A 15,582-nucleotide genomic window follows, 5' to 3' on the forward strand; every position below is an offset into this window, starting at 1 on the left:
GTTTTAGTTTGTGTTAGGTTGAGAAATAAAAAGAAGCCAGGTGTGGTGGTACATGCCTGTAATTCCAGCCATCTAGAGGCTGAGGGAGGAAGATTGTGAGTTCAAGACTCATTGTCAGTTCCAAGACCAACCTGTGTCACAAAGTGAGCTCAAGGCCAGCCTGAACTGCATAGCAACACCCTGTCACAGAAACATAAAAATAAATAAATAAATAAAATAAAAAGATGTGCAAGTTGAATTACCTTATATAGACAACTTTTTGAGAAATTTTATGAGGAATAAGGAAAAAATAGAGTAAGCTGCAAGAGAGGAGATGAGACAGGAAAGGAAGGATTGCTGTTCTTTGCTCTTCTCTTCCAAATATAGAAACTTACAATTTTGAGCAGATTTGTGTGTCAGTGGAAATGATCAAATAGATTGATTATATGAAGAGATTAAATTTAAATTCAGCAGGAATAAATCTAATGTTCTTTTAGGTCTCCAAAAATCAATTATATAAATATAGGACAGAGATTCAGTAGTGTTTCACTTGAAAAAGGGCCATGGGCGTATATTTGATCTCAAAGAGGTAGGGCTCAGTAATGTAAAAGCTGCTTAAAAGAAGGTTATGCAAGCTTATACTGCATTAAAGAATACAAATATTACCATAGCCGTCTGCATTTTCCTTAATTCATTCAGCTAACATTTATCCAGCTATACTAAACTAGGTAGTTAGACCTTATCTAGAATTTTGTTTTGAAGGACACTAATTAGTATTCAGAGGAAACCAAGTAAGATTTTGAAGGATCTGGCAACAGTGTCATAAGAGTGATTACTTATTCGGTAAATATTTCCTGAATACTTGATGTAAGCCAGATTATATATTAGATATGGAAGATAAATACCATGTCTTCATATATTTTTATATTCCACTGGTAGAGACAAACAGAGGGTAAATAATTTGGTAGATTAAAAATGGCTACAGGATTTTGTGGCTGCTTTTGTAGCTGAAATCTGTTTCCTCACCTTTTGTGTTCAGGTTGGTCTTGTCACTTTCATGGGCTAATACAATATCATGTAAGTGATTTTATATGAGCGCTGAGTCATTGCAGCTATCAGCTCTCACCTGATAGAACCTCAAAATCGTTATGTGAAGACGACCAGGATCTTTTCCCAGAGGGTGGAAGGCCAAGGAGAGAGGCCTGCCACTCAACTAAGGCCTAAGTGAGCCCACCCTGTGTCGTCCAGTCCTAAATGAGCGGGCTCAGCTCAGAGGAGTCACCCAATAGTAGGAAAACGTAAAAGTCATTGTTGTCTTTAGTCACTGTTCTGAGGTAGTTTGGTGTCCTGGAAGAGCAGATACAGAAAACGTCCCATGATGCTCTAAGTGCCTTGTAGAACACTAACGCAGAGCAGCGGGGATGAGCGGATGCCAGCTGAAGGGAAGGCAGTTGCAGTTTTACTTTTTGCCAACTTAGAAATTCTCTGCAACAGGATAATGTTTGCACAGAGACCTGAGATAGTCGGTATTGCTAAAATGAGGAAGAAGTATTTTAGGTAGCAAAATCACCAAGTGCATAGGTCCTGAAGTGAGAACATGCTGTGTACTTCTGGATTTATAAAGGAGATCAGCTGGAGTATAGCGAACAGAGGGAGGTAGGAAATAGGATTGGAGAAGGCTGGGGCCAAGTGATGGTCTGTGATGTGAACCACACTTAAAAACTTGATTTCACTTTTAAGCATTATGGGAATTGTATAGCTGAGTAACAATATTAGGAATGTTACTCTGGCAGCTATGGAGAATACAGGAATTCAAATGTAGAAACAAGGAGTTTGGTAGAGAAAATTGTAGTGATCTAAGGGAGAATGATACTGACTTAGTCTAAAGTAAAGGGGGGGGTCTAATCTGGGACATTTGAAGGGAAAGGCAAAAAGATTGATGAACCAGAAGTAAGAAGAAATGAGGAAAGGTGACTCTTAGATGTAGTAATAGCCAAAAGAACAAGGAAACATGATATTGAGGAACTCGGTATCTACCCAATATCAGATATTTCAAATGTAAATGTGACATCTCTCCTCTGCCTTTATGAAGATTATATTTATCGTGAAGAAACTACAAGCAGTGAGGATTTGACCTTTGTCAGAAAGACTACTGCTCTAGTTGGAGCTATCATATTCCTTTCCATAGAAAGAAAAGAAATCTCAGGCCCTATAGCTATCAGTTTTTAAGAAGTTTTTACCTTTATCACATTTATGGAAATCTGAAGGTCATACAGATAATTCCTGGATCCTGATATCTTATATAATTGTCTTTGTAATAATCTGCAATTTTATATATGTGATATATGCCAAGGATAAGGTTTCAGTTGTTTTTATATTGATGTCCAAGTAGTCCTGCACTGTTTCTTGAAAGGACACTTTTCCCAGTGATTTGCAGTATTACCTTTGCTATAAGTGAAATAACCAGATATTTATTGGAATGTCTCTGTATTTTCTCTCTTCTTTTATTGGTTAATTTTTTTAACGTGATGCAATAAAATGCTGAGTTAATTTATGTAACTGTTGTAAGTTTTTATTTCTTACAAATCTTTCAAGTTTTTTGTTATTTAAATTTTTGTTATCTCTGACCCTTTGCATTTTTTTTTTAAATTTTATTTAAGGAGAAAAAGAAAAAGGGTACAAGTTATACAGAATTTCAAAAAAAAAATAAACAGTAGGAAATCACTAGTTAATGGATTACATATTGTCATCTTAGAAATATTTGTTCAAGTTAAAAAATTAAAGCTTATATAGTGGACATTCAAACAGACCAAACAGTTCTGTTCAATGATCCAACAAAACTCAGTAACATCATTGTCTATCTTATACACTTAAATATACATGCAGTTATATCGTTTAGAGCACTTTCTTTTCCTCTCTTTTGTACAATGACAATTACACATTTTGGGTTTTATTGCTCCCACAGTCGTTATTACTTTTTTTGGAAGAGAGCAAAACCAAATGTGACATAACAGAACAGAGTTGGTAAATCAAAAGGGTGGACATAGTAGATAATGTAAAAACATAATACAAGGTGATCAATAATGGTTACCATAATGCCTCCCACTATCTCTAATAGAATTGCCTATATCATCAGTTATAATAAAATTGAACAAAACAGTAAAGAACGAAACCAACAAAACCAAAACATTGGAGACATTACAGGTCTTCAAAAGTAGATAATAGTCAGCCAGAATGGGCATCATAATGAATCCCACTATCTTCACAGCTGTTGCCTATATTTCGAACCTGGTACTATCAAGCAAAACAGAATAGAGGAACATCAGTCAAAACAAGATGGTGAGAGCAATACAGGGCTTCAAATCAAGTTAATAGTAAATCAAAGTGGGTTACTATAATAAATCCTACTTTTTTATTTATTTTTCCCTTAATTAAAAGGGTAAAAATAAAAAAGTAAATAATAAAACGGAGATTGAGATAAAAGAGAGCATAACAACAAAACAGCGCAGGTCAAAACATAACCATTTAAGCAAAATAGTGTTTCACCACAAGATAATCTCGACATAAAAGTAGTTACCATATTGTCTCTTTCCTTGAAATCTTTGAGTATAACTTCACATACTGTAGTATCAAATATATCAAAACAATGTAAAACCATTCAAGAGAATAACAGTATTACAGGGTATTTAGAATCAACTAACAGAAAATGAACAATGGTTTCTGTATAATCTCCTTGTCTATAAAAGTTTTTGTTTATACTATCACATATAATAAAATCCAATAAGATACAACATGCTAAGACCAATGGAGACAGAAGAGCAAAAGCTTGATGAGACTTCAAAACAAAATGATATTAAATCAGCATTACCTATTATGACGTCATTTTCTCCAAAATAGCTGTTCCTATTATCCAGTCTTCTCTGCCTCATTTCTGTTGAGCTCTTTTTCTGTCATTAGTTGTCAGTTTGTCTTCTTCATTTAGTTTTCTGCTCTGTTCATTGTGGCCGCTCTGCCACTATTTCTGGATTCTTCGTATTTTTCTTTTCTAGAATATCTTGCAGTATTTTCTGTAGAGTTGAATTGGTGGTTGCATATTCCCCTAGCTCTTCTTTATCCTGGAAGCACCTTGTTTTTCCATCAATTTCCAGGAATAGTTGTGCAGGATATATCAATCTTGGCTGGAGGTTATTATCTTTCAAAGCTTGAATTATTTCCCCCCACGCTCTTCGTCATTTGATGGTTTGTGCCGAGAAGTCTGCTGTAATTCTAATGGGTGTTCCCTTGTAAGTGATCTGTTTCTTGTCTCTGACGGCTTTTAATATTCTGTTCTTATATTGGAGTTCTGGTATTTTGATTATTATATGCCCAGGTATAGCTCTGTTTGGGTTGTAGGTGGCTGGGGTCCTGAATGCTTCATTCATCCGAGTATCTTTACCTTTTGCTAAATTAGGAAAATTCTCCTGGATTATTTCTGTGAGTAGCTTTTGTAGTTCATTTGTTTGTGTCCCTACCTCTTCTTTTATGTTCTAAATTCTTAAGTTATAGATCCTCTTATCATCTTCTAGTGTTTGTATTATTGCTGTTTGTTTCTGTGTTATTTTTAAGAAGTTTTTCATTTCATGCTCCCATAATATAAATCTGCCCTCCAGTTCAGATAATCTGTCCTTAGTTTCTTTCAAGCTGTTATGCCAGCTTTCGATAGAGTTTTTAGTTTCGTGGTAATCTCTTTGAACCTGCTTCACGTATTCTATGCTTTCTCTATTTTCTCCATCAAACAATTCTCCCCTCTTTTTCTGTTCTTCCATTCCACCATCTGTTTTTTCTTGGGTGGTACTTAGCATTTCTCTAACTATTCTGCTTATGTCTAGCTTCAGGTCATTAATAACTTCATTCCTGAACTCGTCTATGAGGCTCTGGAGATAGCGCTTTATGTCTATTGGTGCGGTGTCTGCTATTGCCTGTTTCTCAGGATTGGGGGCTGAGGGGCCTTTCTTGTTGCTCCCTCTTCCCATATTCTTTGTTCCTTATATATGCAAGCATATATAGGAGGCCCAGCTTCCTTCCTTGTCGACCACAGTCTGATTGAATTGCGCTGGCTAGGTGTTCCCACCCACCGCAGCGCACCAGGGAGTTATGGACTGGGCAGCCTATGCAGGGCCCACCCCTCCAGGTCACCTTCAGGCACTGGGACCTGGGCTGTGCTAACCTACTGGGACTCAACCAGCAGCGTCACGTAAGCTAGGCACTGCTCACCAATCCCGCTTGAGGGGGATATGTGACTGAAGTCACTACAGCACCCTGTTCCAGCAAGTCTGCCCAGTCCCAGAATGTCCTCTGTTGGAGCCTCCTAGATCGTAGAAGAGTCCCAGTTTCTCCCACTCACCACAGGTTGATGCACAGCTCCCCGCCCATCCCGCTCCCAACTCCATTCATCGATTCCTGTTCTCAGAGCTTTCGTGTGTCTTTCTCCCTGCTGAGCCAATTCAGACGCAGCCGCGGCAGCAGGAAACCCAAATCGCCGTTTCCAATGGCGCGGGCTCCAGCTTCCACGCTGAGGCTTTATCTGTTCCTGTTATAGCAGCAGGATTGCATTCCCAGTTGTTTTCTCTCAGCCCAGTTCGTTCTTGGGTCAGCAGGGTATATCTCCTCTTGCTTAGGATTCCTCACTCAGCACCATTCCTGGATTCTAAGCTGGGTCTTTCAGAGAACCTCCGTAGCTGCTGCTGTCTGTCTGCCATCTTCTCCCAGAAGTCTCCCTTTGCATTTTAATTTAAGAATTATTTGGTCAGTTTGCATGTCTAACTTACGTTGAGTGTTTTGTTTTGTTTTTTGGTGGTGGGGATTGAACCCAGGGCCTTATACAGGCAACATAAGAACTCTACCACTGAGCCACATCCACAGCCCCTAATTTCTTTTTGATATCCTCCTTGATACATGAGTTACTTAGAAGTATATTGATTAATTTCCAAAAATTGGGATTTTCCACTTGGGTTTGTTACTGATATCTAGCACATACAATGGTCAGTTAATGTAGGCTATATCAGTACTGCTGATATTCTTCGTGGCAGATGAAGACTTATTTTTTTCCTTCAAACTCTGGTGGATGGTAGCCTTTGTAAATACAACAAAAATGCCTTCACTCTAAAGTTGAAGTGAAATAAATGTAAGTTCTAAGCATCAATTTATATTTTAAAATTATATAACTTTACAAATACAGGGCTGTATTTCCAAACACTCTCAACTTCTATGCTTACCTGGCAGTAGTCCAATAGCAGTTGTGAACCAGCATTACTCCGTGGAATACTCTTTTAAGTAGCACTATTCACTGTGAATTCACCTTTGGAGTTTGTTGACACTTGCCCTAGTCCACAGTCAATTTTGGTACTCATTAATTTTTCAGTTTAAAGGGTGTTTGGGAGGCTGAGGCAGGAGCATCATCATGAGTTTGAGGCCAGCATGGACTACATAGCAAGCCCCTGTCTGAGTGATTGAATGAACGAATGGGGTACATAATAAGACCCTGTCTGAAAGAGTGAATGAATGAATGAATGAACATGTATCCTTCCCTTATAGAGTCATGTAAGTCAGTTAGACCATGTTTTTTTGTTACATTTTATGTTCTGCTTTCTTTTTCTCTTAATTGTTTAGCGCATTACTGAAAGTGGTATTTTAAGTCTCATACTATGATAGTGATTTGTGTTTCTTCTTTTGGTTTTATCAGTGTCTTTGTATACTTGGAGTATGTGACTGGGTATATTCAAATTTGTGATTGCTTGGTCTTAGCAGTAGGCCCTTACAGCACTGTGACATCTATATTATTGCATTTTGCTGTGAAGTGTTCTTCATGTGATAATTACGATAGCAACAGGATTCCATTTTTATTAGCATATATCTTTTTACATCATTTAAAATACAATCTCTTGTAATCAACATAATTTGTGGTTTTTTGTAAATTAACCAATGAGATAATTAGAAAATAGGGAGTGAAAAAATTCAAGAGCATGTTGTTTTAATTAAACATAGGATATGTGTCCTATACTATGTTCTCATTCAAAATTCAGTGCCAGAAACTAACAGGAGAACATTTAGTGCAGTTTGCCAATTGTTAGAAGGTATAAGGAAGCAAATTCTAAAATAGGTCTACAGGAATGAGTGGGAGCAGTCACAGAGCCCCTCAGGCAGGGAAGCTTGGCCTCAACGGGAACAGAGCCAAGAACCAGTCACTGCCATGCTCTGTGCTCTTGCTTCTCACAGTGATCACAGAGCACAGCAAGAAGGCCTTTCCCTCTCCTCAGCCTGCCACACCTCACAGGACTCTCTCTAATTGATGAAACCTAGTATGAATCAAACACAACCTGAGGGAATGTAGGACTTTGATTTTTCCAAGTATTAGTGATATGGGAGAACAAAATTTGCAACCTACTAAATGTCCAGTATGAGTTCGTGTTCTCTAAATTTAAAGAATGAATTTTAGGGTTAAGAGCAGAATATATTTATTGAGAGAAAGAAAGCTTCTCTGTGAGAAAGACAAGGGATTCCCAGCAGGTTGCCAAAGACTCTTGTCTTTTCTAGGGATTTTTATAGAGTAAAACCACAAAGTAAGATGGGTTCTAGGTGGTGAAAACCTGGGAGCTCACAAAGTGGGCATAGTGTGGGACAGAACTATGGTCAACCAAAAAGATTAATTGCTCAGGTAAAGTTGATTAAATCAGAAACAAATGGGGAAGCCAGTCACGTTGAAAGGGTACATTCTTACTGAGCAGTGACTTGTCCCAGAATGTTGGGATAGTGACTTCTGACTTCCTTAGGGTGATGAAGAACTAGTTAGAGTATCAGTCCTTAGGATATGGGTGCATTTGTTTGATCTTTTGTCTTGAGGCCTGACCCACAGCAGGAGGTTGTCTGTCTGCCCCATAGTTCTAGAACCTAGCCCGTCTGATGGCCTATAAAATCTCTAACTCAGCTGCCCCTAACATTAGAAAGAGGTAGGATGGAAGTTACAAGAGCCAATCCAAACTTTCTGTCATTCACACAAATTACAAGTTCAGGGTTAAAGAGAATTTGACATTATTCTGAATAATTTTCCTGTAACATTGCCTTCAATAAATGTAAGGCTTTGGATTTGTGCCTTTTTCTCCAGCTGCTAAATGAACATATTGTGGCCTATGAATTAATTAGAACACATATGAATCAAAGATTGTTTAAGCTCAATTTAATATATTAATATTTTTTGAAGATACATAAGATGTCTGGAATCTCCTTGATAAATCTAAAACTTTGCACAGCCTACCAGGATTGACATTCCTTATTCCAAGGTTGTTTTCAAAAGGTGATTGTGAAGTCAGCTTGTTTCATAACCACAGGTGGGTTATGAACTTCCTTTGAATTTCTATCATATATTCAAGGACACTGTATGGTATACTTACCAAGTGTTTATTACATTTCAGATCTTGTGAAAATGTCAGTGGACGTCACAAGAGCTAAAAGCTAAATGTAGCTTCCTCCAGCGTTCTTTTCCACTACAACCTGTTTGTTTTTCTCTGGTCCTTACTTTTTCCTTCCTTGAGTGCATGGTAAAGGCCTCAGTAAAGTAAGGACAATACATTTATAATACCTAGATGCTTTTTGGTTTGTTGTAAGATGATTTGTACTCCAAGAGAGAATACAAAATGAAAATAATCACAGAGGCGGGTTCACTGTATGTCTTATTTGCTGAAGTATTAAGCAATGACAATATTGAGGACTAGAAGTAAGAAGTATGCTGTTTGCATAGCTTTAATGTGACAGCGGGAATTATATTTTTGTATGTCTAATAGGTACTGTTTGTAATTTTATTATGATTCTGTATTTAAAATGTATTTCAATTTTCCTCTTGTTGTTTGCACTAGGAAGAATTCACCACATTTAAAAAAAAATCTTTAAAGAATGACTTTGTTTTAGGGAACTGTAAATCCATGACTACCCTTTAAAAATATTCTGATGGGCTAATATCAGAGAATAGGTTCATTTTATTATGATTCATTTTTTAGTATTATTTAATTAATCTCTGATAGTAAATACAATTTTAGCATCAGGTATTAAATAGCTGCATTTTTTAAACATGCATAACATGCATTTTGTTTTTGTAAAATCACAAGACTTTATAGAACCCACAGATTGATTTACCTCCTCTAAAGATTATGAATGTTCTCTTTTTTTGTTGTTGTTGTTTTTTTTTTTTTCTTTTTTTTAGAATATTATAGGGGCTTGGAGTTGTAAATTTGTTTTGGGGGTTTTGTTTTGTTTTGGATTTTTTTTTTGTAGATTTTGTTTTTTGTCTTTTTGAGACAGGGTCTTGTTAAGTAGTTCAGACTGGCCTTGAACTCATGGTGATCCTCCAACCTTTGCCTCCTGAGTGCTAGGATCACAGGCATGTGCCACCACACCTAGCAAGAATGTTATTTTGTGACCATTTGTAGTGGCATACACCTGTAATCTCAACATTCTGGAGACTGAGGCAGGAGGATTGCCGTAAGTTTAAAGCCAACCTAACCTACATAGTGAGACTGTCTCAAAACAAATAAACTAACAAAAAAGGAGTGTTACTTTGTTAATTTAATGATCCTCATGTCAGGAAATTCTCTGATCAAGTCTTTGAATGATAAATGTCCTACTAGGAAAATGTTTGAACAGTTTTCAAATTACATCTGACCGTGACTTATTACTTTTCTTAAAAGTTGTTTTTGGTTGTTGATGTATTACTTCACTAAATTAATTTATATTGTTTTCCTTTCAGGTAAGTATGTAAAATCAGATGTATATGTGAGTAAATGTCAGAATTATTATTTATTCTATGTTAAGGGCTAAAAAACTATCACTAATGACATGTTTTAATCCATTTAATTTCTTTGTCTTCTCAGGTGGATCTCCTTATCTAGCAGCCAAAATAAATGAAGCAAAAGACTTGCTAGAATCAACTACCAAACACTGATCAAAACTCAAGGACTGAACTGTAGGAACAGTATGAAGAAATTTTTTAAAAAGACCTGCAAATTCATCTAAAATATGGTCTTACTTTTCCTACATGTATTGATCTTAGTCATTCTTTCACCTGAGCCATACAACAATAAAAGACTAAACATCTTTTTCCTTTAAAGGAACTGTGTAAATGATTAAGGAAAAACTGCATGTTTTTCTTAATGTTCTCTATGATATTCACATTTTAAAACATTTTATGGAAGTCCTAAACTCTACATACAAATGCACACACACAAGTGTGCAAAAGTATAACCATAACCAGTGCAATTGGAATTTTTGAATATTGAGTAGAAATTTTCTTACTGCTTATGTTTGTATCCTTATTTTTCCTTATTTTTCTTCAAAGGAGTTTGGGACTTTGCCTATGAAGGTGCTTTAAATGTTTTGAGACCAAACACTGATTGCCACCCCTGTAAAAATGATCTGAAATGTATTAGGATTTACTGGTGATTTGTAAAATGGTGGCTAGGACTTGTAAGGGAACTCTTCTTTCTCTGAGACCCTATAGCATGAGAACCCTGAGAGCCACTAAAATGATTAAAGATTTACAAAATGATCCCTATGAGAAGAGGCGGAAAGAAGCCGAGAGAAATCTGAGGCATTGTGTTTAATTATAACCTTCCGGTATTGTGTATTTGTTCAGTTATGCATTCTAAATATGTATTGACCATCTTGGATGTATTAAGCCCTGTAGTGAGTCCTGTAACAACAGTGTATGACTGTGAGTCAGCAGAGCGGGCAAGGTGCTGCACAGCCGTCACCCCAGCACTCAGGAGACCGAGGTAGAAGAATGCTGCAGGTTTGAGGCCACATGGAATACGTAGCAAGACCTTGCCTCAAGACAAAAAGATTGTGACTCAATATTGCTTCTCCTGAGATCAGAATTAGGAATAATAGATCTATCAGGTACTGTGTTTAGAGCACAGCGTTTCTCAAAAGCAAGAAATGGGACAAAATAATCTTGAGAGTTTAGTCATTCCTCATTAACTTTGAATTTTCTTCCCATTTTCCTGTTATGGGCTTTAGAGTCAAACAGATTTGGTTTTGAATACTAGGAGGATTGCTGGGAATAAGGATGTATAAACCACTTAATCACTAGCAGATGTTCAAAGACTAAATTATTTTTTCACTGCCCCGTTAATTTTATTTTTTAGAATACCTTGGGTTGAAGTTCCAGGGGGTGATCCAGTATAATCATTTACTTTACTTTTGAATCTACCACTTGGATAGGATACAGTGGGAGCAGCTTCACTCTGTTCCAGGAAACATCACCTGAGGCAGGAGGAGCCATTTTCATATAGCTGCCAGTTGGCAGTGAGTGTTGGCTGGAAGCCTCAGTTCTTCTCTTCATGGCTTCTCTGTAGGTTTGCTGGAGCATCATCACACCAGAGCAGCTGTGCTACAGGAGATAGTCGTTCAAGGGACTGGAAATAGGAGCTACCAAGCTAAACCTAGTTCTGGGAACTGTCAAGGCAGCATGTTTGCCTTTTAGTTTGTTTAATACTTAAGAGCCTGCCAAGATTTAAACAGAAAAGAGAGAAGACTATGAAAGAATACGTGGTTGTTTTTACAATTTGTAGGAGGGTAAGGTTGGAAGTTTTGTTGTTGTTGTTGTTGTTGTGTTTTCTTTTTATTCAAATTAGGTAAGGTATTTTTAAAAAATCATAATATAAAAATTTTGAAATATAGGCTTGGTAAGTTTTAGATGATACAACTATGGTTCTAGGCAGGTGTTAGTTATATTGTCTCTAAAGAACAGTATAGTTATAAAATTGGATTTTGACCAATTATCCACCTCAACTCATTATCTAAACAGATTGAATGGTTACCTGTCTTCAGTAAAGATTGCTTTTGCATATTTGCTATCATTGCATATTCTGCTTAATTAAGCTCTTTGTTATTGCAGTTTCGATTCTGGGTCCACTATGAGGAAAGACTTTAAAAATAACAGTAACTTCACAGAGAAATTATAGGTCAGACGGACCAGTAAAGGGAGCATGAAAAGCCACATAGCTTATAATCAATGGAGCCTTTTGACAATAGTCAAAAGAGGAAAGTTTAGTAAAGACAAGTGCTGAGTGTAGCTGCATTGCTTTATTGACAGAAAATGCTTTAGTGGTTCAGGAGATAACACCATAAAATGTACCATGCAATAGAAATATACAGAATACGTTCTTAAAATGTTTAATATGTTCCAAGTAAACAAAATCTTCTTAAACATAGTTAAATTTTTTGCCTCATTTTAATTAACAAGAAATACTGAGTTGTATTATGATTACCCAGTAGGGCCATTAGAAATAACATTTTATCTCTACAGAAAATTTTTGGTTGTCATGGGAACCTTAAACACAGGCAAAAGTCTTTAATGACTTAGACACGTCTCACAATTAACTTAAGATAGTTTAATGACATTTATGGGAGAGGATGAGTCAGCCAAATGTCAAAAATAGGAAGTTTCTCTGACTCACCCATCTTAGAATGAGCTACAGAGTCTGCAGTGAGAAGCTAAATATGCTCAGGGCTGGTTGTTTTTGCATAGCAAAAACCACCTTGTCCATAGGCACTCTGCACCCTACTCAACACAGCAGTCACCACCCAGACACAGGCCTCTAACTGCAAGGAGGATTGGATCCGAGGGAGTAAATATGTCAGAAGTGTCCCTCCCTCCCTGTAAAAAAGCATCCCAGAGTGTACCTACTCATACTAGATCAGAATTAACTACTTGTCAAAAACATTTCATAAATCATGAGCCAAAATTTTATTTATGATGGTTATATACATTAGGAAATTAAAATGTGTAAGTGTAATTTATTAGCTGAAAAAGTTAGGAAGGTTCTGTGGACTCAATTTTATAGGTAGAATCTAAATGATCTGGATCATTTCCCACTAGCAAAATTGCTAAGCATGGTAGACAAAGAAAATGTTCCTTCTAATGATTTTTTATGAGCTGAGTAACTATTGTTCCCAGCTGAGTGTTCTTTTTCTCTTTTTATTGTTGCTTAACAAAAGAATTTATTTTAAAAAAAAAACCTCATTTTTTTCATATTGAAAATCCTGCTCAATTGAAATGCAAGTTCATTAGGTAGTGTTCATTTTTCTTCATCCCCCTCTGGTCTATTCAACAAGGCCTAGCAGCACTGGTCGACATTGTAAGTCTAAACAGATTGTTTTATAGATGTTACATACACAGTCTCCACCATTAAGAGGGAGTTTAATTTCATGTGGCTAAAACACAAACACTGAGGCTACACGTTGGCTATAAGTTTCAAATTAGTATCTTAACTCTACTGGAAAATGCTCCCTGGGACAGTAAATCAGCAGCAGCAAACTTCTGTGACAGGATGATGATTGGGGGGAGATAGCATCTAAGCTATGGTGCTAAGGGCCAATAACAGCCAGTTAATTTTCATAAATCTAATATATTTACTTATCAATTTTCAAGCTACCCTAAGACACAGGTGTTATTATTCCCGTTTTACAGGTAAGGAAAGAAAAGTTAAAGAGGTTTATGAAGTTTTCCAAGATCACAACTTAATTTTTTGTGGTGAGACTATGAATCACACGCTCTTTACCTTTAGATTTTATTATGCTAACCCTTACTATATGGGAAGCAGTAGAAGAGGCATGTGTGCCTTTTGGTTCATAGTTGGATGCTTGTAAGCCGGAGACATGCATGTGAAAATGGGACTGTGGGAAGATTTCAGAGTCATCATGCATCACAAGCAAAGTATAATGTCTTTAATTCTGCTTTGGAAGCCTGTAGTGTCCATCCAGTTGCATGCAGAAGCATTTCAAATACAGAGTTCAGCAGTATGGATTTCTGTGATGCAGAGGAGTTGGAGAAAACTGATGAAATATTACTTGAAATGTTTCTAGGCAAGAGCTTTCAGGGAGAACATCCACAGCAAGGTTAAGAAGACAGCTTGTGAAAGTGAAGCAGCGAACCTTGGGAGAAAGACTGATAGCTCAATATATTAAAGAGGGGAACAATAAAATGATTTATTGAAAGCAAAGAGCCACTAAAATATGACGGAGGAGAAAGGTACCAAAAACAACAGAAATTGTAGTATTTGAAATGTAATTATAGTGCCTTAGAGTTTTAAAAAATTTTGTTTTCCACTGTTCCCATGTGTTGCCTGGGTTATTTGTCCATGCAGTATGTTTATGCCAAATTCAGAATTATATTTGCAGTTTTCTGGTTGAATCCATAGAATTATACCCATCAATCTAAAAACATATGTTGAGATTATCACTTAATTCTTGTCAGCTGCACTAGGGAAAAGAGTTCTAACTAGTGACTAGTGTTCATAGCAGTCTTGTGAGCCCTGAGAACCTTAGATACACCTGGTTTAGAAGTGTATTCCAAGATCATGCTGGCAGTTTTTCTGTGCCTTTAGTCGGGTTTGTGCTTTTGCTCTTTCTTTCTGAGGATGTGGTTGATCAAGAGTTGACTTTCAAAGTGTTAACATTTCGGCCTCCATGCATCTGGAGGAGGGTGGGCTTGTGTAATGCTTGTCCTCCGTGGCGAAATGGGAGACTGTTTGCCTTGTCTGCATCTCGCAGGCTGTCTCAGACATTGTGCGTGGCAGTGTTGCAGAAAGAGCAGTGCATGCACACTGAGACGTTAGCCTTCTCCAGCCCCACGGAGGTGGCTGTCTGAGTAGGCTCTGTTCCTTGGCTTCTTGGTACTTAGGTGTTCCATTTGTCTTCTTTATTCTGCTTTGTTGGACTTATAAACTAGGATTTCTTTAAGCAAATACATGAAAATTGTGTATACTAAAATGAAATGCTAATGTGTTTGCTTTGCTTTTAAAATCATAAAAGATTAAGATAAATTTTATCTTTTCCCCAATACAATTAAAATCTGACTTGCCAAACTGAATTTACATTGTTTTTCTGTTGTACATTTGTATGTTATATAATTTCATTATTTTGTGTGAGCTCTTTATTAAAAGATTATGACTCTTCGATGTGGTACCTTTTGCTTCTTCAAGAGACAATCAACCTGGTAACCCTTGTGACTTGTAGTGAATTGTTCGCTCCTAAAGGCTGCTGTTGGAAACCTAAATTATAGACTTGTGAACTCTCTCAGAAGGTGTTATTGAAACTTGTTTTTTTAAGAACTCATTACCAGGAGCCAGGGATTTAGCTTAGCTGCATGTCTCTGTCTGGCAAGTGTGAGGTCATGGGTTCAATGCCTGGTACCAATAAAGTTAAAATAAAATAATGCTCATACCAAAATAAGCAAGGGGAAAAATTAGAAATCAACCCAATAATACTTTAAAGTTGAGTTTTGTATTTATCTTACAATGCAAATAGCAAAGAAAAGTGCCTGTTTCCTTAGTTGGTTTACTTATTTTTGCCTCAAGTGTCTTTGCTTGTTTTTTTTTTTTTTTCCTTAAGCACTTTTGAATCATGAAGAATTCCAGACATAGACATTAATAGTAGAAATGCTGACACAACTAAGCTGTCAACTCCCACGGTAGATTGTTGAATATGCCTGCACATGTGCCCGGATCTCATATTTAATAGAGTAAGCAAAGAATACTTACCAGTTCGCAGTTTCCCAGAGGAAGGCAGTACAGA

The 15,582-nt window shown here is 36.8% G+C and overlaps 1 protein-coding gene across 8 annotated transcripts in view; it reads left to right on the top strand.

The window, feature by feature from the left end:
* Dnajc15 (DnaJ heat shock protein family (Hsp40) member C15) overlaps positions 1-14,963 on the top strand; it is a 69,082-nt gene extending 54,119 nt beyond the window's left edge. For 7 of the 8 annotated variants that reach the window (XM_003477464.5, XM_013141122.3, XM_013141120.3 and 4 more), the window contains one exon: positions 9,879-14,963. In XM_003477464.5, coding sequence (XP_003477512.1) covers positions 9,879-9,949 — 71 coding nt within the window. In that variant the 3' untranslated portion in view covers positions 9,950-14,963. The remainder of the gene's footprint in view (positions 1-9,878) is intronic. The other variant, XR_010041811.1, reaches the window with a different exon arrangement.
* The last annotated feature ends 619 nt before the right edge of the window (positions 14,964-15,582 follow it).

This window comes from Cavia porcellus, unplaced genomic scaffold (genome assembly GCF_034190915.1).
Source record: "Cavia porcellus strain 051 isolate PalLab524CR breed Dunkin Hartley unplaced genomic scaffold, mCavPor4.1 scaffold_21, whole genome shotgun sequence".
Lineage (NCBI taxonomy): Eukaryota > Metazoa > Chordata > Mammalia > Rodentia > Caviidae > Cavia > Cavia porcellus.